The sequence below is a fragment of the Pocillopora damicornis genome, chromosome 4 (genome assembly GCF_964200805.1).
Source record: "Pocillopora damicornis chromosome 4, jaPocDami1.2, whole genome shotgun sequence".
NCBI lineage: Eukaryota > Metazoa > Cnidaria > Anthozoa > Scleractinia > Pocilloporidae > Pocillopora > Pocillopora damicornis.
The window spans coordinates 23,129,891-23,154,491 of NC_142673.1; the positions used below are offsets into that span (position 1 = coordinate 23,129,891).

Sequence of the window (24,601 nt, forward strand, 5' to 3'; positions counted from 1 at the left end):
TGATTGTGCCATGATAACATGGTTTTCGAAGTTCTAGTATTTTCCTACCTCGTAAGTCATAAGCTTGTCCGAGGGAAATCCCTTTATTAGTATATAAGGAAAACCAGGTGTTCGGCCATCTGCCGATCCAAATTGTTTCTGCATCAGCAGTATTTTGGCAAAAAGTGAGGCATATCCATTTTTGTAACTCAGAGTTTGCCATGGGTTACTGAAAGTTCTTTATCTTTATTAATATTAGTTATTTTAAAGTTCACATGGAGTTCTTAGTTGTCTTGTTTCGTAATGTATCACGGGTTACCGCGCTCATATCCATGTAGTTTGTGAGATAATCCACTATATATACTCGACGCATTTATACTGACCCTGTCTTCTGACTTTGCATCAGACCTAAAGACATTCTTTAATCTTAAGTATCTTCTTGTATTGGGAACCCTCTTTACTCATTAATACGGTATTGGCAAACACTAAAAGGCATTTCCGTTCACTAAGTAAGGGCAAGAAATGCGCTCTGAAAACCGTTCTCATAGGTTTAAATAATTAAGAAAGTTTCATAAAGTTTATTCCTCGCATACTCCAGCTTTCTAGGAATTTTCTTATTTAGCCAATTCAGTAACTGAGTTCTATTAAAAGGTCATACACTCCAGATTAACTTTTACATAAACTGTTGGCTAACTGATTGCAAACAAACAAAAAATACTGTTAAAAGAGACTGATACAAGACAAAAAATAAACGTGCCACGCGAAGATTTAAGCTCAGAGGGCTCAGAGCTTCCTGAGTTACTATTTTCCTCTTCTGCTTGACAACTACTTATGCCACTTTTCCCACAGGTAACCCAACAAGTTGGCCATGAATTCTAATAATTCTACAAAAGTCATAACTGAACAACCAATCCACAGGCCCAACTGACCTCCGATATCAGCGAGGAGGTTTTCGATCTGCAAAGTAGAGCGATATTAAAGTCGTTAAAGGAAGCTAAAATACATGTTAATTATTACAAGAGTATTGTAACAGTCAGTACTGTAAGTAAACTTTATCGTTAAAATAATGCAATCTGTAGCAGAAATTACACGAATCAACCTGCATTTTTTGTTAAATCGTCGCCAGCTTCTACCCGGCTTGTTTTTGTCATTCTGTATTTAAAGCTTCAATAAGTTTACCTTGTATGCCTCTTCGTTGATGGTTTTAAAAACACTCAGATCTTCATAAAATATTTGCAGTCTTAGAAAATTGTCCCTGTGGAAAAATGACAACTTCTTTCAACCTATCAGACAACAACTGCTTTTAAGATGGTTAAATTTGTAACCCCTTGTTTAACTTACATTGGTTAGTCTTTCGCTCGAATGAGGTTATTCAAGCTTTACGACTTTAAAATTCAAAATCCCTCTCAGGCAGAAGGTGTTAGAGGGTGAATCATGCCTTGTAAAAAAAAAAAATGGCCCAAATCAATTGATTAGCCTCCCTAGCAGTTGAAATTAAATGATTAGGATATTTTTTTTGAATAGAGGAAAATCGTGTTTGAACAAATAAATCTATAGAAAAATTCGAAATGAGGCATAGGCTATTGCTTAACAAACTAGTACCTTAACGCGATGTGTTTTGCCTTGGGGTGATTCTTGAGATAAAGCCTCCGAATCATGGCCTGTGAAAACCAAGAGAACTGGACTCATGATTTGCGGGGAAATACGATGAATTGGCATTAAATTTAATAAACTCAAATACTGTTGGACTAAGAGATGGTGATATTCTTAAAAAAGGAAAAATTACATCAAATGCCGTTGACCAGCCTGCACTTGAAACTGAACGACTGAAAGCGTTCTCTCTGGGGAGAGGAAAAACATGGAAAGTAAGTATGAAGTCTACTAACAACTTTACTTTATGCCAATTTCGCCTTAGGAGATATTTATCAACGAGTAACGTAAAAAATGAACTTATTGTTACTTACAAACATGGTTGTGGACATTTAGCGATACAATCCAGTCCAGTTTTAGTGAACTTTCTTAGTATATCGTTAATGCATTTGTCTGGTTGGTAAAAAGGAGAAAAAAAACTATTACAAACTGTGAAGATCACTTTCATTCACTTCTTAATCGGCAGATCACAAATTCGATTTTCATAAATTATTACAATTTATTACAAACCAACATAATGACCAGCTCCCAGTTGGTAGAGCACTGCACCAGTATCGCAAAGGTTATGTTATTTATTCATGATTTCACGGTTATTTTACGAACCAGCGAAATGACCAGCCCCCAGCTGGCTTGTTAGCTCAGTTAGTAGAGCACTGCACCGGTATCGCAGAGGTCATGGGTTCAAATCCCGTACACACCTGAACTTGTGCCAAGCCTCACTTTCACTACTGCTTATGTGATGTTCATTACTGCGAAGATCGCTTTCATTCAAAACTATTGTTTCTATTAGAAAGATTTGTGAGAGTGTGGTTGTCATCACTGGAAATTGCAAGTACGATCCGTCAAACTCACTCTGCTCCTCACTAAAACATGCTGAACTGTTGATGGGAAATCTTGCTTCGGAGCAGTTGCATGTCTCGACTTCTTCGGATGCTAAACACGACATTCTACAAGCCTAAGAAGATAAATATATACAAGAAAGTATTGATCTAAAAACGAGAGAGTTTTAGTTAGGCACGGAGGCATATTCAACAAAATGGTACGGTGTAAATCTGTTGCATGAGGTGGAAAGGGGTGGGGAAGGAAGGACTGCTGAACAACTTCAGACCAGGATACTCCTGTTTACGATGGAAAGTTTTCCCTTTTTATTTCCATTTCACTACACGACATAATCAAGGCAATCTTTTGATCCCAAAATAAGCATACTATAAACTCAAATTTAACAACAGTCAGTGATTGTACCTTACCATGTTTGAAAATATTGAAGGGCCGCAGCCAGGGCAAAAAAATTAAGAACGATCTCTGGCTTAAGATGATTCAAACATTACGAGCTTTCAACTGCCTGAAAACTGCAGTTCGAAGACTGCAGTTCAGGCAGTCGCCGCGAAACTCATAATTTTTTAATCGTTTTCGCCAGAGAACGTTCTCGATGTTTTTTATTTTTTTTTTTATTTTTTTTTATTTTTACCTTATCATGGTTGTTTGTTGTCAGATAAAAAATGGTGGTTCTACGCTATAATAAAATAAATGTACTTTGCAGCGGTACGGGAGACTTCAAAGTATAAATGTAAGCGTATTTTAAATACTTTAGTCTTGCCTGGGTCGAGTAATTTACGTAGTATTTTTCTGTGTAAATGGTCCGAGTATCCACTCCGGCTTTCCCATCGTCAACACAGCTGTTGTTTAGATACGGATCTACTCTTTTAACGAATTTCTGTACGATAATAGTAATGGGATAGTAAAATAGTGATAAAAACTTTAAAGAACAATTAAGTAATAAAAGTGGTGTACGATAAATCATGAATCAACGCCCTCCCAAAATGAATATTTGTTATAGAGTATAGTAAACCAACTAATCTACATATCAGTCATGATTTCTTTATCAAAATTAAACCTCATCGTGATATCTTACATGCCTTAATGATCAGCCAGATGTGAGACAAGCCTATCTTTTAACCGATTGTAGCGATTTGTACAACACCACAACACAATTAGTTCTACCCACCACATAATATAATGATAATAATAATAATAATAATATAATATAAATATAATAATATCATATAAGTAAGAACTATCACCCTTTTGATTCCAATCGACGTTGCAAATCCAGTGGGAATACTAAAGCCTTCGTCAAACGGAAAAGGCATTCGCGATTGGTCGGTTAATACAACTCTGATACCAGCCTCATCAGTCAACCTTGTATAACTTTGTTGATTAATGAAAATATCCAACTCTAGACCTAAACAAAATTAAGGCGTTCTTTTCAGTTCAAAGTGCATCTAGCGAGAATGGGTGTGTGGAAGGATACAATCTGAGCATAAAAGACCGTAGAAAAAATTAAAATGATCGCTATAGGGCTTTTTCCTTTGTTTCTCTTGAGGGGAAAACTGTTTCAGGAGTGCACTCTGCTCCACAGAGAACAGAGAGGTAGGGAGCTTGGTTTAGATAGCCATGTAGAGCCAATTTTAAGGGCCACTTAAAACGCATATTACGATCCATAGGGTTCAGTATTTGACGAAGCTTTTTTGTTTTGGTTCAAACGTTAGGGTACCCTAGAAATAGACCTCTAGAATTTATTAATATGAAAAGCAGTCTTCATAGTGAGAAAGAATATTATTCCAGTCGTTAAAGCTGTGATAATCTATTACCAGTGCAACACGAATTAGTGGAGAATGACAGTCCAGCAGTGTTCTATACTGAAGATGTCTCACTTTTTTCAAATATAGCATTTATTTCTTCCCTAATTTCCTTTGGCTAAATGAAGCTCATAAAGATTTCCAAGTATAGGATACTATGTCGATAAATGGAAGGTTAAACTAAACTTATTAAACGTGGAACCACTTACCGTTATTAGGTCCAGCTCTATCCGTATTCATAACAGGAAGCTTTGTTCCATTCTCAGTTAATCCTGAGTTGAATATGTAACAGTTACCGTACTTCCAATGCCAGAAGTGGCGCCAAAGCGTTCTGAGACTGCTGCTTAATCAGAACGAAAAATGCATACAATAACTAATTACATTCATTATCTCTATCCTTATCGCAATTGTAATCGTTGTCGCAATCGTCTTCATCGTTGTTTCCGCTATTATTACTTAGAATATCAATGTTGTTGTATTATCATTATCTTTATCACAAGTCGTGATATTAGTAGAAGTAGTATCATTGATAACAATATTTCTATAATAAATGTTAGTATGTTGTCACTTATTTAAATAAGTAGGGGCCCTTAAATGCTTAAGCTGCATTAATCAGTTAGAAGGAATACTGTATGCACGAATAGTTTTCAGGTATTTTCAGGCATTGAACGTCTCTATGAAGAAAACCTCGCATTGGATAACTTTGACCTATACTTCCAAAGGAAGTAAAAATACCCGGAAAATTCCTCACTTACCCTGTTTTACAATTAAAAGACGACCATCGGCAGTACTTTAACATCTCATCCAGATCATGTCCAACCTTGGACAGCTCATCCTCAGGGATACTTTTCAAAACCTTATCTAAGAAGTTATTTTCTAAGCTTTTAATATCCACCTCAGCGTTAGATAAAATTTCCTTCTCGTCTGCGTTCTTTGCCTTGGATAGAAGATATTCCTTCTTAAATTTTTCTATTGCCTGAATTTTCTGTCGTATAACATCTTCGGTTGCGTTTATACTTGTAATGTTAACTCGCTGTTCTAGACTGGTCGGTCTTCTCCCACTTCTTTGTTCCAGGCCTTCAATCACTCGGAGAAGGGTTGTTTTTTGCAGTGTTTCCAGCTTTTCTCTCCTTATCATATTCAAATTACAGATTGTGACTGCAGGGAAGTCCAGGGACTGCAACGAGGAATGGTAAACCATTAGAAGCTCCCCCTTATTTTGGCTTCAAATTCTCGTAAGACTGATAACACATTTAAAACATTATCATTCTTCCAGTTTCCACACGCGGAAAACACAATATCCATATTTTCTTTGAGGTGTTAACTACCCAGGTAAGCTTGAGAAATAGAATTGAAATTTTTTTCGCACCAGGCAAAAAGGACGAGCGAGTTTGGCTCATAATTATTTGCATACTCATGTATAACCAGTAACGCCTACAACGAAAAACATTTAATCCTGTCACATATCAAAGTCCTGCCCAGAACGGAAAAAGAGATTAGATAGCAACGCACATGTCAAAACAAAGGCCTTCTTTTTACCTAAATATCATAATTCACCACACTGTTCCGCAATAAGAATATTTAAAATCGATAAGATAAATAAATCTTGGAAAAAATGAATTTGCCTTCGCTTTCAACAGTTTCTCTGCTGCGTTTTCTCTAAAATTTTACATCAGAACTATTGTACACTATACAACACATTTACATCACTTTCAGCCGGACTGACATGCTGTTTAAGGTGCGAAACTCCAAAAAAGTTTTTCTCGCTTACAACAAAACTAGGAAGGAAATAATAACTGAAAAACGTACATCATTATAATGTAAAATAGTTAGCTTTGAAAAGTCATTTGGTGAGCTGTTAGTAAGCTTTAATTAGACCTAGATTAGATTGTAATAATCTGTTTGCCACGATCTATCCTTATTTGCGAGAAACCAGAAATATCCTCACCTCCTCAAAGCTCATCTCTGTTCTGGACACAACTGGTTTTTTCATGTATAATACAACTAAGGCAATACACATCCAAAACACTGTTGCGTACAGACCAACACTAACCAAACTCCATATCAAACGCCTCACTAATGAACTCTTCGCGTCCGCTATCCTCCCCACACCATGTGCAGTAGTAGTGGCTGCATAGTGCGACACAAGTTTCTTGAATGAGGACGGTTCATCTTTTCCATAGTCCCCCTGTGATTCCTGAAGTTCTGTTGTTTTCTTTTTGAGAGGAAAATCTTTTGTTTCACCACTATTATCCGAATACTCCGCAGCAGCCCCTGGCATGAAACTTCAGACGGAGGAAAGGTATTAATCAACGACAGATGATATGGATGGATGTAGAAGATATCCACTCGTAATCAGAAGAAATAATTGTGGTCAAAGTGAACTTGAAATTATACCTCGTTATCTGCTAAAAACTATATTACATGATTTCGTTACAAATACGATTTAAGATAAATAAATCTTGGAAAAAATTAATTTTTCTTCGCTTTCAACAGTTTCTCTGCTGCGTTTTCTCTAAGATTTTTCATCAGAACTAATGTACACTATACATCACATTTATATCACATATTAAAATTTGGAAGTAACCGTTGCAGTGAGGAATAAAATATGCTTAAGGAGAATAATTTCTTTCCTTTACCTTGGTAACCCTTGTCCTCATTAACAATTTGAAACTGGTTGAACATTTAAAACATTTTGCAAACATCGCAACCACTGAAATTGGGGAAAATCTAATTTTCACGCTAGTCTAAATATTCTTGAACATATTAGTTTCATAGTAGATATATGAATGATAAAACGAGAATTTGAAGTAAAACTGGCTCAAAATTATATGCAACGCAGATATTTCACGCAATTCAATCGACTGCAGATTTGTTTTGATAGCACAGTTTGGAAGCGAATCGTTTTAAAAATCTAGGAAGCAGCTCTGAATGACTGGCCATACACTAATCCTATGATGAATAGAGTACTAAAGGACCAGCATAAGAGATACTGTCGACATTAAGCGTCCTTTTCTAAACGTAAATTATTTATCCAGTTTGCATAAAGCAGTGGTTATCTGTTTAATCATGATGGCCCCGGCCCTTTTTAATGAAAGTTTAGTTTCTCGGGTACTTACGCAGAATTGTCATGAACGATGTTTCCACCGGACATGCTTGTAGCGATGGAGAATGCAGAGCCGGAAAAAGGATAGCAACTAGGATGGACTTCTTAAATTTTGTTCATCATCAACAAAACAAGTCTTTTCCTACTTTGCGCAAAATATTTTTGTCTTTTCACAGCAGTAGATATAAGATATACAATACAACCAATCAACACTGTGCAGCAGATGTTTATACTGCCCAAGTCAGAGATAAAATCCGAGTTTAAACACAATAATCGAAAACATTAAGAAATTATAATATCGTGTACACAAGGGAGAACCAAAGAAAACAAATGATAAAAAGAACGGGCACAGATCTTGTTGAATCAACTTATATATTGCTGCATTAGATACCCTGATTGGTCGATAAGAGTTAACTTTCAGTAAACATATAATTGCAGACCGAATTGAAATCCACAACGGTCCCCGCATTACTATAACCCATGTTGGTCTAAGGAGGTACACATGCGATACGTTTTAATTATTTCGGCCCCGAGAGCTGAGACCTACCAGTCTGCGATGTTCTGGCCTAGAGGGCTCTTATGACTGATTATGATATGCAAGGAGGGATCGGTTAATATGCCTGAGCATCAGGTAGAAAATCTGAGCTATCGAAGTCATCTAATTTGCATGCAACACAATAGTAAGATCCAATGTTACGATATTATATATAGGTGATTGACTAAATCGGATGACCGCCAAGCGGGAGTGCGACTTATCACTCACAAGTATGATTACTGACCGAATTGGACAACACGAAGCCCTGTTACCAATTAATCATAAACATTGTAATTTCCGTGTAAAAAAAAAAGTTATTCAGAGATAGAAAGGCTTGAAACACCGACGCTTCTCACTTGTAAGAATGCCTTTCCTTTTCATTTTCGTGAACCAGTAAATTTTTTCAAATCCGTACGCACATTTTCGTGTAGCGCTAAACTTACGACAAAGTGTTATTTGTTAAAATCTTTATTATGGCTCCTGATCTAAAGCAACATTAAAGTCAATACGGATAACTTTTAACAATTTATCGTATTACTTAATATATCGCCAAAATTACCCGCTATCACGGGCAGTTTCAACAAAAGGGCTTAGTGGCAACTTTAGGCCATGAGAAATCAGGTCGGAAGTATCAGAAAACTTAGCGAATATGGATTATCAAAATAAACATCGATTCAATAACGGTTGAACATCAATGAAATTGATTTAAAAGCAATACATCGGATCAAGACAACTGTCTTAAACGTAATACTTCATGAAGAAGCTCATGAAAAAGGTACAGATGATTGGATGCTTTTACACAGTGAATTGTCTGCACCACTTATTCATGTGCTTGTTTAGGCCTCATATATTTGAGTTCTTGTAGACTGCATACATATGCATTTTTTTTCTTTTCTTAAACAAACTTTGGCGATAAATTGACGCATAAGAACAATATTGGTCTTTGCTTAGTATTTTAGTCGATTTATAAACTAGTATGACGTCATACCGTGCTACTTTTCAACGTTAAGTTTTAAACGAATAAACGAAAACCCTGTAATCCTGGCTTTCGATTAGTAGGCCTCTCTCTGTTGTTATTTTGTAGACTGGTTATGAATAAAGAAAACCTTGCCCAGCAATTTTTACCTCTAACCTTTCATAGGGCCTCCACGCAACCCATTAAACACTTCATTTTTCAAGAAAGAGAAGAGTAAAATGACCAAGTCATAAGAAAGCGATATTGGCCGAGATTAGGGCAACTATATAAGTACGATTATCCTGGGTTAATATTCAATTGGAACTCTTCCAAATTGTTTATCTTCAACCTAAATTTTCACAGTTTTTCTAATAGAAAGAACTACGATCAGTACTTCAATTACATTTTGCAAGAAATAGAAAAATTTCAGACACATCACTGGTTTGATTTCGATAACTTGAATTAAAGGCAAATAAACAGTCATAATGAAAAAGAAAATCTTTGATAAGTGGAAAATTCTTCACCTCTAGAAAATAAATGGTCAAAGGAAAGCGATTGATTTATCAGTCTTAACAGAGAGCTCGACATTTCAGGAATAATGCAACGCAAGCAAGTTCTTCCGGTTTATTTAGTCAAGTAAACCGGCAAGTTGCCCTACAGGCAAACTTAAAATTCAACCAAACTCAAGCCACTCACAAAACTGCAAAATTCGAAAATTTAGCCCAACACTCTCCTCGAAATGGGTGAAAGGATATCAAGGCTGATATCCGTGTCAAATGTGCAATTTTACTCAAAAACAAACGTGGGCCATCAGATGAATTTTCATCCACCGACTCGATGGTGCATCAACAGTTTTCCAGTTCAATGGTTATTTTAGGAAAACCTCCTAGCAAACACTACTATAAAAAGACTACATCCATCTTTTTTAAAGCATCAATACAAATATTGAATTGTCATTGGACACGTTTTATGTCCACTGTATAATTTCCTACACAAATTTATTTATCCAGGTTAAACAACCTCAAACTGGCTTACGGAGCTTTTATTCGTTATCCTTGCCTACTTTGATCTAAATTCAATTGGCTGATAGAAATTAAGAATCAGAATAAATTTTCAATGAATGTCTATACTAGCCTGGAATTATGAATGCAAGGAGATTATTATTAAATTTCCTTTAGAGCCTAAAGAGGAGCTCGTAATTTTTGCGTCGATAAATACAAGTTATTTGAATACATCTGCTTCAAGACGTCTGTTAAAACAAAAGGATACCTACAAATGATTACACAAAAGCGTACGTCAAATTTGTTATTCTCGTAAGCAAGAGCTTCCTAATTAAGCAATTTCTACGTAGATTAGGAATAACAATCGGAAATGTTTACAGCGCAGAACATTGAGCAACATCCTCGTTCTTTTCTTCCTGTAAGTTCTTGAGAAATATGAAAAATAAATATATATACTTAGCTTTAGGTTAAATCCATAAATTCATAACAAAAGCTTTCCTACGGGCAGAGGATTTGAAATCAAATCACAGAAAAACATTCCGCAGATTCGAACACCAAACTTAGCTTCCGTCAGTAAATCAAAAAGGTGTGTGACCGTTTTTTTTTTTTGTTTTTTTTTTTGTGAATCGCGTGGGTAGTTCTGAATAGATAAAATTAGACGTGGAAAATTAATTTAAAACATAATTTTATAACATCCTGTGCCGTGATGAAGAAATGAATTTTCCGCAGAAAAAATTAGTCGCAAGGCACCAGTAAGACAAAATATAGTTTTAAGTTAAAAGTAACATTCAACGAAAGTGAAAAAGTTGTCGGTCGCTGGTCACTTTTGAGATCTGTGACTCAGCGTGTCGCGTGATATTTTGCGAGGCGTTTTTGTGCGGTGCGTGTTCTACCGTCATGATGTGCGTGGGTGTGCACGGAGGTAAGAATAGGCGCATCATTTCAACATTTGCATTTGGTGTTGTTAGACGGACGTGACGAGAAGAGCGGCTTTTTCAAAGGAATGAATTGTTATGAATATCGGGCACTATAAATGCAATCTTGCACTCTTTCCTAAAAGGCGGATAACATAAGTTACATATATCTTGTGCTGGATTCCCTCGTATTAACCAAGTAAGTGGCATGAAACACACCCTAATTGCCTCTGGTAATAATATCTGACTCTATTGTAATATTCATGAACGATAGTAGAAAATGCGGCGTAGTTCATAGACCTTAAACAGCCAATTAAAGGCTGAGATAGTTTTTTTTTGCTGAGTTAGTTATGTTACTCGAGGCCAGAAGAATTTGTGTGCCGATTTGAATTTTTTTTATTACTACTTGGCTCGTTACTCACGAATCAAGACTGTTTAAATTAATCAAATGCGTTTTCTGCAAATCAATGACGCATTTGGCTCCTCAGTAGTACAATTCAACTTCCTACACTCATTGATTTCAAAACTTTCTATTTTATTAATAAGGTAAAAAGACGCAAAAGGCCTTTATTGGTATCTCTTCATCCAGTAAACATTTTTTGGTACGGTAAATATCACTGCGGGAGTGCATCTTTTCTTTGCGGGATGCGGTCATGAAACGTAACTCAGGTCATTCTGCAATGTAGTTGGGTAGTGGTAAAGATTGGAAAATTAACCAATGATGCACAATCGATAGACTCTATTACTATAAAACGAATTTTTTATTTTCATGTCCACTGAACCTTGATCGTTTAAGATACTAGCCGTGTAACCATCAAGAATTTCGCATATTAACTATCGACCCACGAACAGAACTTGGCTTCTTAACGAAATAAAACTCAGAGTTTAGGGCTACTGAGGCTGATCAAGAACGGCTCAAAGCGTATACAAATAGTACAATGACTGTTTTGAGAGGGAGAACGATCTCTGTAGTTTCTGTTGAATTCAAAGTTCTACTGGAAAGACTTTCCGAATGCGTGTTAGGAGATGTTGTCTAAACTTCCATTGTACCCTCGTTATTTGTTAGTGTGAAATATCTGACTATGGCGCGCGGGCTTTAAGTAATAGTAAAAAACATTTGGTAAGATAAACTGTAAAGACGACGGTTTTTAGTCAATGACACAGGCATTGTGAAACAAATATTGCGAACTAACCCAACGAGACAAAAAAGTAGAACCAGTAACCTTTCGCTTTAACCTTCAGATGCTCTACCATTACTTACAGCAAATTTTTGGGTGGTTCCCCGTTTAAATTTTGAATCAATGAGTAATAATATTAATAATTAAAATGACAATCATACATTAAAGTAATCACAATCCAAAACATTCTGTGTCTCGCCAGGATTCCGGCATTTGCTATCACGGAAATGAAGGCTACTTTTTAATATGATTAAAGTGAAAGATTATGATGCTTTTCAGTCAGTCACACAGACCCAGCTTTGACAACTTTTGCTCTCTTGTCCATGATACTCGTAAGGAAAAAATTCTGACTAAGAGGATATCGAACCTCTGATCTTCCGATAAGTGCTTCTGTCATTCTTCCTCTGAATTCTTCCAACGACGTAATCGAGGTAAATTTGATCTCTGTGCTTTCACTACTCCTGCTGTAACAATGGAACCAGTCGAACCCGACTTCAGTTCATCATGTTCTACATACCATAACCCAAACTCCCTCGTAAATTTTAAAGAATTTATACTCAGAATTCATGAAGCCCTGTTACATAAAAGAATATAACGAGCTTAATATTCTTGTCCTTTTTCAGCATGCCAACCTCCGAAAGAGGATTGGTTTCTGCAATTTTACTTGGTCTCATTTTAGTGGTCTCAGAGCCTACAACTGCTGAAGCCTCGGGAAGACACAGATTGCCCACATCGAAAGGCGGCATCACTGTTCCAATCACACCTCAAGAAATTGGCCAAGCATGGTGTAAAACGAAGCCGATACGACAAACGATTCGCAAGCGCGGTTGTGAGTCCAAAATGGTTGAGAACAACATGTGCTACGGACAGTGCCGATCGTTCTACATCCCAATTCGTAAAGGTGCTTTTGAATCCTGCTCGTTCTGCACACCTGTCAATTCTACAACATTAAAGGTTGTGCTGAATTGTCCGACCAGGAAAATTAAGAAAGTTGTCAAAAACGTTAAAATCATCACGGAATGTAGTTGCCGAGTGTGCGCGAGTTTGAGGTACATATAAAATATTGATTGTAAAGTGTTACTCGATATTTTGCCATCGCAATAAAGTGCTATTTAGAGATGTATATATGGAAATTACAAAAAAATACAATATTAGTACAGTATTACTATGTAATTGTATTGTATGTGAGTAAATCACAATTAATCTGACAAATTTCACACCGGGCTAGATTTACACCAATATATAAGCTTCATATTGAAGACATATGATCAATTTAGAGGTGTTGAAAAATAAACTTTGAAAAGTTAGAAACGCGTGCCTGACCACTTAATTCTGTTCAAGGCTCATATTAGCTCCTCTACCCAATACGGAAGCTGATGTGGGCAAGACGTTGATTCAGTTCCTGTCTAAATTACGCAGGATGAATTTGAAAAAGCATCTTCAAATTAAAGCTGAAGTTTTTGATTGATCGATACTACAAAACCAAGCAAACGCAATGGCCAATTTTGATAAAGGTTAATATCATCATTAGCCGATAAGAACCCGAAATAAAAACAGGAAAACTATCAAAGTTAGGGGAAACGAGTCGAGATGGGGTTTCGTTTTGCGTCTAATTGGTTCAGGGGATGAGGCACGTTTTTTAGACCAATCGCAGGGCAAAAAAAAGCAAACACTAAGTAATCCCGCATCACTTTTGACATTCATTTGAAAATTCCTCTTGTCCATTTTTACAGTTCGGAGAAGTGCTCACACTAATTCCGATGATGCTTTTTATGAAAGCGCTGTCGTTGCTCCTCCTGACTTTTTGGGGGGTAAAATTAGCCATTCATATACACATCCCCAATTTAGCAATCTAGCGTTTCTGCCGCATTTGATTGTTACATTTTAAAATTCACTCGCTGTTAAGTGGAAGGAAAACAAGAAAATATTTTTTGAGTGTGAAACACGCCTGTGAGGTGAAGAAATTCGTACAGAGGAAGTCCTAGACAACATTATACTGCGTTCACCTTGCCAAACGAGAAGACTGTCTCAGGTTGATTTGAAAGTGAATTCAATTGTTAAGAACTTCAAATAAATTAAAATTATATTTCGTATTCTCAATAATAAAAATGATGGTAAATTTTACCGAAATATTCTCGAGATGAAATGCATGATGACAGGATTTATCTGGTATAAACTTGCGTTCTGCATACGACCACTTAAGTTTGAACAATTCATCATTGATACTTTTTTGATATACATGCATGTTTGACTGGTACTTTGTATAAGACTTCTTCTTCCAGTGTCGTAAATGTGCAAGATTTGCTTCAAAAGCGCCCAGTTGAGGGTAATCATTCAAGCCTCTTTTGTTAGAGTAAAGCGTAGGAACCACCAACAGTCAGAAAGAAAGCTAGACATAGCATTGTAGTGTAGTATTATCAGTTACATACTAACGAAGGCATATCAGAAGAAGAGGGCCTTCTACACAAAATCACAGAAATTTTAAGCCAAATACAGAATCACCGTTTGCTCTCAGAAAAATGCCATTTTTGTAATCTGTGACTGAAGTCTTTAACTTTTTCGCTGAATAGTACTGTGTAAATGACAGTATTATCTTTAACCTTACTCAGACAGAAAAGTTAACTCCCTCTATAAAATTCGGTTCAGGCAATGGAGAGAATCTGTCAGAGCGCGGCACTTTGGAATAATCTGCTATTTACTCGAAGACGGCTAAAGTTAATATATAGATTTAGCCAAGCCTAAAAGCGGAGATCGCATTTTTTTCACCCGCACGTCTCAAGGGCACAACGCCTTGCCCCGGCCAGGGCTAGAACCCGGGTCGTCCGACGCGGAGCCCAGTGCACTGACCACTGGACAACTGGACAAAGCCGTGGCCTTGGCGTGCCCGCGGCACAGTTCACCACGCATGTTAAAAGTCGCACTTTGTACGGTCGGTCATACGGTCGTACGGTCATAAGTCCAAATTTTTTTGGCTGGATGGGTTGCTACTACCATTTTTTATAATTATGGGGCTACGCTCTGCGAGCTCCACCATTATTATAATTTTTTTTTAAACAGAAACTAATTACGCTTGCGATATTATCTTACCCTCATAGACTGTATCCTCCGACTCAAAGAGCACCTTTTACAGAACGACTTTTATGTATTTCGGATAATTTGCTGCTTTCGTTGTTGTTGTTGAAGTACGGCAACGCGTGTATGGTGCAGCCGCGTTTTGGCGCGAATTTAGGGTTGAAAGGGATCTTGGGAAATGACAAGAAAAATTCTTGAGACTAAAAGCAAAGGAACCTGAGAATTAACGTTAGAAACATGATTTCGTTTTAAAGACCCCCTTCTAATTTGATTTTAAAAATAATCACAGTTTGTAATTTAAAGGATAAAAGGATGTGGGTGTCTTTGTAACATATCGCTTGAGAAATACCGAAAAAACTTCTTCATGTTTAAACCTAACAGTACACAAGTTTCAGGAACATTTCTATCAGTTGTTTAGAAACTAGAAAGTTAGACTTAGAAACTTCCATAATTGTGCTCGACATAAATATGCGAACTCAAAAACAAAAGATACTAAGATTGTGCATGGCAAGGGAGCCGAGATGCATGTTTTGGCTGCTTTCCTGACCAGTCTCCACTTCTGTGGCTAAAGTAACCTAGAATTTGAATTACTGTATCGTTTACAAAAATAAAAACACACCACTCTACTCTATACGCTGACATAGAGTTACTATTATTATTATTATTGTTTTTTATTTTATTTATATGTAAAAATAATAATAACTCACCAAAAGTATCGTACGATTCCTTGAACGACACGGCAATTGGAGGAGAATGGAGTTTGGACTCTGCCCACATCAGGCCACTTATGAAATATTCACTTAGGCAGCCGGCAAAGGACTGGAGCTGTATATGAAGCTTGCAAAGCACTGTGGTCTGTGTATTCCTTTCTCCATGAACTTTCAACATCGGTGGATTTTTCAACAGGAATCCATCAACTTGTTGTGTTTACTTCAGATTTCTTTCGGCAGATCCTATGAGTACTCAGATGGAAGTCTTGCGCTGCTTCAATTGTGACCACACCGGTAGAAGGCAAGAGGATTTTTTCAATATTACTAAAATTCATCCGTCATTTGCTGAGAAAGCAGACTCGGAAAGTGAAGAACAAGAACATGACAAGTTTTTGAGAGAAAACGCTTTCCTAGTGTGTGGCGATTGCGTCTACGATCGTCTTCAAGAGTGTCGTAGCTGTGCCAAGAAAGCGCCACTGTGCATGTTCAAAATTGCGGAGTGGTTCACTGACAAGAAAAATCGGATTTGTATCGATTGTGCCGCAACTCTCGAGGCGCTTGGATTATTTCAGACCGGCTATCATTCCAGTGTAATCATTCGCCAGTGCTCGGTTTGTCGCCATTTTAAGTATTTACCTTCGTTTATCAGTTGGAGAAAGCATCAGCCGCACGAAACATTGAAAGATTGCTTTGAATGCCAACTCCGGCGAGATATCGTGCAATATAAGAGGAAAGTTCGAGATCGATACGAAGAAAAACTTCAACAAGAACCTGTTCTTGGTGATGACATCCAACCGTCAAGGACAGGTGGCAAAGAACGGTTTGGGAAGGCACTCGCCCAACAGGGAGCAACTTACGCGTCTGTTGTTTCAAATGGATTCACTAATGGTAAATCGTCCTATACTAAGAGCGACGAAGGCCATTTGGGAACTAAACAAAACACTGCACATCTAAACGTTCCGATCGAAAGTGGGCAGCAGAGAGGAAAGAGTCTTAGCACTGGTTTGGAAGGTAAGAGGCGCCGTACAGATTGCAGGTGTTTCCCTAGAAAAAAATTGTATTTGACCAAAACCCTAAACTTTTCCTTCATCTAGTGTAGATGATCTGAATTCGCGTTTGCTTAAAATAATTTGCTGTATGTTTTTGTCGTCTAAACAGAGACAACACCACACTCATTTTATGATAAGGCTTGTGTAGTGATGAAAATATTTAAAGTTGATCGTGCACTTGGTCAATATTTACTATTCCATTTGGCATTTCTGATGCAGGTATTTTCATTTTCTGAAATTATGTTAAGTTTATCTTCGTGGAGCCTGTTTTATTGATTAATAAAGAAAATTTCTCGATATTCATTTGACTGAAAGTAATTACAGGTTACACGAGGATTAGGCAGGGGTCGCACTGTGGCCTTATTTTTCTTATGTCGCGTCATAAGTTGTCCCATAAATATGTCGCGACATTTACACCACGGGAGTCATGGAGGTCGCACTTGCGCGACATAAATGATATTTGAAACCAGTCTGTCAACTCTTTATATTTCACGCGCGAAAAGAGCGCCAAATATAATTTTTAGACATGAGGCTGGTGCTAGTTTTATTAGCGACATTTCTTCAATCTCTGTTTAATTTGTTCAATGTACAAAACCTTATTGGTTTGTACGCATTGTACAACATTCGCCAACGGCAAATGTTGGCCCTTGCCGCTTTAAACCGACGTCGACGGATGTCAATTACTGGGTTGAAATTCGCCATGATAAAACGTTTGAAGAGAAAACCGGTGACTAAAATTTTAACCCGATAGCTGTAGCTAGCAGTGCACACGTGTTGCCTTTGCAGAATTGCAAAACTCCAATTTCTGCCCGTATTTCAGATTTGATTGACGTTGACGACAGAAGAAAAATAAAAAATTGTTATTTTAAGGCCATTAGACAAGATATGACCTGCTTTGAGGCAGGACATCGGCTTGTTTGATCTTTAGGTCCTTCGGACATAGTTATGTCTGGACGCGACAAAAGGGTCGCACTTGTCGCAAGCATGCTATGACAGATTCTATGTCCAATGTAAACACCAAAAGCACTAGTGCGACCCCTGCCTTACATGTTGTTTGCCATCATAGCGGAAACCAATTGTTTCCGGTGAGGAAACTTCGATCAAATTTGCAGTTTGGTGTCAGTAGAACCATTCCACTGCAAAAGTCACACCATCGTTCAATATTTAATATACTTGATGAAAATTCTTCAGAGATATGATTCTTTAATAGCTTTATGTTTATACTACTCGTGAAAACCCAACTCTCACATGACACTATCAAAAATTGTGGAATTTGGAACTTCTAAGTTATTATAGATACAGTTTGTCAACAGTGTTTTTCAGACACCATACATGTACTTTGGCTCTTTATACAGTTACTGTAGAAAATATTTGAACATAATGTGTCCACAGACAGCTCAGGCAGTTTAAGAGCAGTTTTAACAAGAAGCATTTGAATTTACATTTTACATGAAAATGTTCCTGATGAAGGAAAGATACCTTTTAAAGGATAAAATCCAAATTTATGGCTCACTAATGTACCTTGCTCTGATGTTATCTCTTTAACCATCTGTTTCCTTCTGGGGTCATTTCAAAGCCATTCCCAAGAGTTTTAGCTCTCAAGTTCTTCTGCCAACAATAAATTATTTAACAGCTTAAAGCAAAACAAGCAGACTCAAGCGTACCAAGTGAATTAAAAACTTGATAACAACCATCTACACTCCTAAGAACTTCCATCATTAGACCTTTCAACTTTCCCAAAAGCACTAATTTTTAATAGCTTTTCGGTTTGTATCTTTTCATTTCTGCAGAGGTGTTGGACCGGAATTCTTGTCATAAAAATTATTTCATGTATACTAGGGATTTAAACTGTGGCACTGTTTTTTCCTAAAATACGAGTAGGTTTATGACAGTGGGAGGTTACACAGGTTGATTGACTGTGGGTAGGCAAGAGTTAAGTCCAAGTGTCAACAACAGATTACAAAGTTTGCCATTTTTCCTATTCAACTCACCTTCAAAGTTATACGGTTTGTGTGATAAAACTTTGAAAAATTGGTCCATTTGTTTTGCAGAATGTTTTTGTATAAAAGTACTTGAGGCTCTGAAGACTTCATTCAGCCAGCTAGAGGAAAAAACTAAGCTAGAGCTCAAGCTTTTGCAATCAGATCCACATTTTTGGAAGGTTGCGCTGAGGGACAAACTTTTGAGAGTTTCACAACTATTTTCAAGCCAGGCAACTGACCAGATTCAGTTTAATGATGCAGAATCACGATGGGCTTATCTTGGAACTTATACAGCAGCCCATGCTACCTTGATTCATGCTGTTGTGACGTCAGGTCAATTTGAGCCTCTCACAGAGTTTGTAAGGAAAAGTCAAGATCTAGAGAGGTTTGTATAGCTTGCTATAGTTATTTATTGCAGACCACAGATATATTCCATGTGTCTGAGAAATTACTAGACTTGATAAGGAGTGAGCATTGGTGTACATGTGTGTCAAACTATATTTATGCAAAAAAGGGAACTTCCGCAGCAGACTGGCTGCATCTTTGCCCCACTTTATTATTTTTCATATAAAGAAGTAAATGCTCCTTTTGGATGTTGTTAAAAAAGATACATAAACAAGTCATACTTACAGAAATTTTGTTAAGCTTGTTGAATGAGGGTAATCAAACTAACAAGCAATCCATTTTCTTCATTATTTTATTGTCAAAAATTTGCAACTGGGGTTTATCATTCTTGTTTGGGAGCATACTTCTTTTTGGGGAGGGGAATGGGGAGGGTATGGCATGCTTTTTAATACCTTTACCCTGACTCTGACCTAAAGAATGGATTTTTCCCTGAATACCAAAGATCTGATGTTCTCGTCATAAGAGTCCTTGACATTTTAAAGCTTTTAGTGCTAACTTTTAACCTATTATCAAGGACTACAAAGCCATTTACAATTTACTAATGTACTGGGCCAAGTTGTTCAAAGGGCAGATAATACCATCCAACCAATAAATCAGTATGCAGCAGAGAAGTGTTAACAAAAGGTACTGCGCTATCCAACTGATAGCAATTTATCCAGTGGATAGCATTATCCACCCTCTGAACAATTGGGGCCTGAAGTGTTCTGTATGTGTTCTCTTTGTTTTTCCAGTTTCTTTAAAAGTACAGACTGTTCTCAAAGAAAGACATTTGTCATTTTGAAGAAAGACATTATTATACTGAACTGAAATAGTTGCTTATATATTGTCTCGTTAATTTACACACAATCATGGTGTTCTCCCTAACTGAGCTCTCGAGAAACTCATTTGTAGCTGCCTTATTTCATATTTTGTTATTCACATTTACATGAATGTGACTGGCCAAGTGATAATTCATTTTTGTTTAGGTTGCAAGTATGCTGCCTTGGTGCAGGACCTGGTAGTGAGATTCTAGGTCTCTATCAGCTGCTTCCATCCAAGACTCAGTGGTTACTTTTAGACAACTGTGAGCAGTGGTCACACACAGCTCAGATTCTATTGCAAGATGTCTGCAATGTATCTTTCCAGTACAGTGCTTTTGACATTTGTAACAGTGTCAGCCATGGAAGCAGGGGAAATTCACCACCATCACCAAACTATGCTTTCAAGAAGGTGAGTTGAATAGCTATGTTCTGTAAGTAACAGTATCTTGTTGATGTTTTTTTGTGTTTGTGTTTTCATGAAGTAAATTTTTCCTAGTAAGAAAATTATCTCTCTATCCTAACCCTGAATCTGTATTATGTTTTCAATCAATATAATGGCCTTTTTTTTTTTAATGGGACCAGTATTAGCTACCATCACTGGCTGTTTTTCTTTCTGAACTAATAAATGATTCATAAATGGCTGTAATGTGAACCATGTGGGGAAAAGAGAGGTTGGTTTTCTGTTTCTGGGAAACATGATATAATGTGGGTAGAATTACTCTTGATCTTCAAATAGTTTTTTGGGAGTCATTTTTTTAAAGGATTTGGGGCATGACAGGATCTTTTATGAATGTGGTGGATCTCTTCTATGATCTTTCAGGTTCCTGGGAAGATTTTGTACAGTAGTGTTTTATTAATTCTGTCTAGCTAGCTATTTTTCAGAACACAGTTTCTTAATTAGCAACATCATAAAAGATCTTAAAGGGCCCACTCAAGAGTTTCATTAGAAATTGTTCTTTTAACTAATTCCTGTTGATGTTAAAGTCAGTGATAGTTTCAGTAGAAGCAATAGCCATGTTGAATTTTTGTCTCCCCCTTCGAGAAAGATAATTTTTCTTCCATGAGTATATTGCCCCTAAGATCTTATACTTTTGGCTGAACAACATGTTTTTCTTGTTACTTCCTTCAGGCAAAGTTGTTCCTGTTATCAAAATTTGTGTCTGCTGTCCAGAATCTTCCTGGATCTTTCCAGTATCTTCGTGACATTATTAAGCGAGCCTCCCGAGGGTCATTATTCCTTTTTGTGGACAATGCTCACATTCAAACCAAGAACTTCATAGAAGACTTGATATTCCCTTCACATGATAGCACAGAGCAAGAGGAGTACAAAGAAAACAAATCATTTAGGTTGTATACTACTTATGCAGAACTAAACTCCGATCGTGAGGAAGGTTTAAAATCGGCTGCTATGTGTGAATGGGTGAGTCTTATCAGTTACTGGCTGGACAGGAACCCAATACTGGACTTGAGGGTTAATGTTCATCTGGCTGTCAAAAAGGTGTGAGAGATACAAACAGAAGACAACAGCTACAGCCATAATTAAGTATACTTGATATTTTATAGTTTGTAAAGAGTGTTTTTTATTTTGAATTTTCCCTAAGGGATATATTAATGAAATTTCTATTTATTGAACAGTAATATTTACTTACATTATTTTAAAATCTTTTTTTTTTTTCACTGTATTTTGCCTGTAATAGAGATCTGTTTCATGTACTTTATTTGCCTTAAAGGACCAGTACATGAGGAGTCACAGATACAATTTGCTATCCCTTTAAAATTCTCATTTGTAAATCTATTAGAAAAGGGAAAGGCTTGGTGTTTTGGGTATCTAGCAAACAAACAAACAAACAAACAAAAAGAAATAAAAACCAATTTCCTAGATAACAATAAGAGACTGGAAAAAAAAAGCAAAAGAAGGAAAAATGAAAAAAGAGTCAATTGTGATAGCTAAGAAATAATCTTCTTACCAAGGAAATTCATCGTGACACAAAATAGTAAAACAAAACTGTTTTATAAAAAAATGTGAAGGTTCTAAATTTTTTCTTGGACACAAGCAAGGAAAGCTGGACTTATTCCACTAAGGCAAGGGTTTTAAGGTAACCATTCCTAAAGAGATATTTATCCATGCTGTGGAACTTGTTGATACATTACTATTTTTTAATTTATCAAGACAAAACCACCATTGACAATCTTGGGGTTTGTCGTAATATAACCTTTTCAATGTTTCAAGGTGACATAAAAAAATATTGTGTGATTTTACTCTTTGTACATTTTAAATTTCTTTTCAAACTGTAACTGAATCAGTTAACCATTTTGACATGTCTTTGGCATATAATTTTTTTTTTAAATGTGAGTTACTATCTGTTGGTTTATTTAATGAGTGCATTTTCATGATGTTGTTTTATTTTGTATTTTGGAAAGCAATTTTTGGCAAAAATATGTAAATTAGGCTGGCTCTAGTTACATTGTGCCATGGGATTTTCTGTTACTTTGTACCTGTTCTTTAGTTGAATCTTATCACCACTTTACTCCCAAACCAAACTTGCACATCCTAAGCAACCAGGTATAGACTTCCTGGTTGTCCAAAATATGCATCCTGCTTTTTATTTGGATAAAGTGTTGTTTGTTGTATAGTTGGTAACTTGTTTTTGTGAGAGATATAAGAACTCTTCCATCCTACTGCTGGATAGCGATTTATCCAGCAAAGATACTCAGCCTGAACAATCAGGACTAGTCTGTATTGGTAGTAGATACATGAATATGTATGCACTTGTGTGTATTCTATTCAGGAGATATTTATTCTGGACTGATTGGTAAAACCCCTTTAGTCAAAGTATTTTTCCTTGCCAAACAAACTGGTTTGGTACCATTAACAGTCCATTTGTGATATGACTCAATCTATATCTGAGCAACATTGCAAGACAATCAGTAATACCTTGTAATGAACTAGCCATGTAAAAATTATAAAAAGCAACAAAAAATCAAAGATTTTACAACTGTGATGTACATGTTTGTACAAAAATTAATAAGAAACTTAAGTGGGTCTTTAGCTGTTCATGTGCATCAAGTCAAGGATAGTCTGACTAGCACTTTGACCCCCAATAGTGATAACTAGATGAATTATCCCCCAATAGCACTGTCAAACAGACAAAGGACTAGAATTAATGAATTATAAACAGAATATTGTCTTTACATAGCCCTTAATGCGTATGATTAGCCTACATGTACTGTAAATGTATGACCATGAGTTAAGGGAATTACATACCAGTAGCTTTAAGACGTCTAGAGGAGGATGTTAAGTTGGGTTAAGATTTCTTTGGAAATTTTCAGAGCAGTTTAATTGACGTCATTCCCAGGAGGAAGATGTTCAGTGATAGTTTGTTTTTAAGTGTACATACTAGTTTCATTTCAATTAGAGGTTAATTGAGGAAAAAAAAAAGAATAAAAACATTTATAATCCCTAGAAAAAAATAAAACATTTATTTTGATGTAAATGTAAATTAGAGTATTTAAAAGTACATTAACAAATTAAGATCTTATGCTTTGGTTTGTCATAATGTAATTTTCTTGAAAATCTGAGTTTGATGTTTTAGCTATAAACATGGACATTTGAGAACATGAAAAATATTATAAAGGGATGCTAGTCATTTGTTTGTTTTTTTTTTTTTTGATGCAGTTCCCTCAAAATTCTCGGTTTTTTTTTCAAAGGTCTTTTGCAGTTAATAATTTTAGTTTTCAATTGTGAATGCAAAAGTAATAATTGGCAGTAGAACAGCTCCTTGTGATAGTGGGTACCACATGAAGGTACATATACATGAAATTTATTGTCATTGTGATAATTAATCCAATTTGTGATCAGTCTTCTTTGATAATCAAAGTAAGATAAAGAATAATCCTAGGTTGTTTTATTTCCTCAAAAATCTCAAGTGAAAACTAAACACTTTCATACTTACATACATGTCAACCTTCCTCCTTTACCCATTCATTTTTCTCTTCTTGGGTGAAAGGGTACAGCACAAGGAGCTGTTGTCTTTTAATCCTTTAACTCCCAAGACCTCATTAGTAATTCTCCTTACTGTCTGCCAAATAGTTCTTGTGATGTTAATTTTGAGAATTTGGTAATGCATCAACTAATAATTCCCTAATTAATATTTTTATTTATTCTCATCACTTGTCTCTTTGATATTGTATTGAAATTGTAAGGAGAAATTCTGACTTGGTCACTCATGGGAGTTAAAGGGTTAAAATGTTCTAATCAAGGGAATTACTTTATACAGATGGAGTGGAAAATAAATGAAGTAAACCATTAGAATTTGTTGACATTTGAGTGAGGTGAAGGGTAAAGCCTTTTAATATTTTCTTTTGGTTCTGGGCAACACCTCTGGACTCTTTGGTTGACAATTTTCTTGAGGTTTACTTCGTTACATTTATATGAAAATTGGTAGAGGAGCATTTTTATATACCGGTGGTTACAGTGGTGCAAGTTGTAAAGGATATTGACTTAAAGAAATCAGACTTTCACAGATTTGGCTCTGATATTGTTCATAATTGAAAGCTTTATTTGTTACCAGGCTGGTCCTTTGAGGAGTTTTATCACCTGTAAAAATACAGTTGTTTTATATGCAA

At 36.3% G+C, this 24,601-nt stretch overlaps 2 protein-coding genes across 3 annotated transcripts; one reads left to right on the forward strand and one right to left on the reverse strand.

The window, feature by feature from the left end:
• Positions 1-208: 208 nt before the first annotated feature.
• Positions 209-16,558, reverse strand: LOC113683456 (epithelial sodium channel subunit gamma-2). Of its 2 annotated transcripts, none has more exons than XM_027200694.2 (12): positions 15,737-16,558; positions 6,217-6,553; positions 5,024-5,445; positions 4,478-4,608; positions 3,711-3,871; positions 3,227-3,343; positions 2,482-2,584; positions 1,944-2,022; positions 1,766-1,820; positions 1,582-1,640; positions 1,159-1,234; positions 209-936 (listed from the first exon to the last, which is right to left on the reverse strand). In XM_027200694.2, the coding sequence occupies exons 2-12, from the start codon at positions 6,547-6,549 to the stop codon at positions 805-807; spliced, it is 1,668 nt and encodes a 555-aa protein (XP_027056495.2). In that variant the 5' UTR covers positions 6,550-6,553; positions 15,737-16,558; the 3' UTR covers positions 209-804. The 2 variants fall into 2 exon arrangements, with proteins under 2 accessions (XP_027056495.2, XP_089060271.1); XM_089204145.1 differs by lacking the exon at positions 15,737-16,558 and adding an exon at positions 7,388-7,547.
• LOC113683484 (uncharacterized) lies at positions 15,892-24,601 on the forward strand. Its single transcript, XM_027200730.2, has 4 exons — positions 15,892-16,750; positions 18,840-19,155; positions 20,141-20,384; positions 21,105-24,601. The coding sequence occupies exons 1-4, from the start codon at positions 15,985-15,987 to the stop codon at positions 21,477-21,479; spliced, it is 1,701 nt and encodes a 566-aa protein (XP_027056531.2). The 5' UTR covers positions 15,892-15,984; the 3' UTR covers positions 21,480-24,601.

What these genes read in the sequence shown, in the direction of transcription:
- LOC113683456 (XM_089204145.1), bottom strand. Translation starts at nt 7,422, where the DNA reads ATGTCCGGTGGAAACATCGTTCATGACAATTCTGC. An exon ending in ATGTTTTAGTGAGGAGCAGA is followed by an intron (nt 2,023 to 2,481) that starts GTGAGTTTGACG and finishes TTTACCAACCAG; the next exon opens with ACAAATGCATTAACGATATA. An exon ending in AAATGTCCACAACCATGTTT is followed by an intron (nt 1,821 to 1,943) that starts GTAAGTAACAAT and finishes TCCTCTCCCCAG; the next exon opens with AGAGAACGCTTTCAGTCGTT.
- LOC113683484 (XM_027200730.2), top strand. Translation starts at nt 15,985, where the DNA reads ATGAGTACTCAGATGGAAGTCTTGCGCTGCTTCAATTGTGACCACACC. An exon ending in TCTTAGCACTGGTTTGGAAG is followed by an intron (nt 16,751 to 18,839) that starts GTAAGAGGCGCC and finishes TTTGTTTTGCAG; the next exon opens with AATGTTTTTGTATAAAAGTA. An exon ending in CAAACTATGCTTTCAAGAAG is followed by an intron (nt 20,385 to 21,104) that starts GTGAGTTGAATA and finishes TACTTCCTTCAG; the next exon opens with GCAAAGTTGTTCCTGTTATC.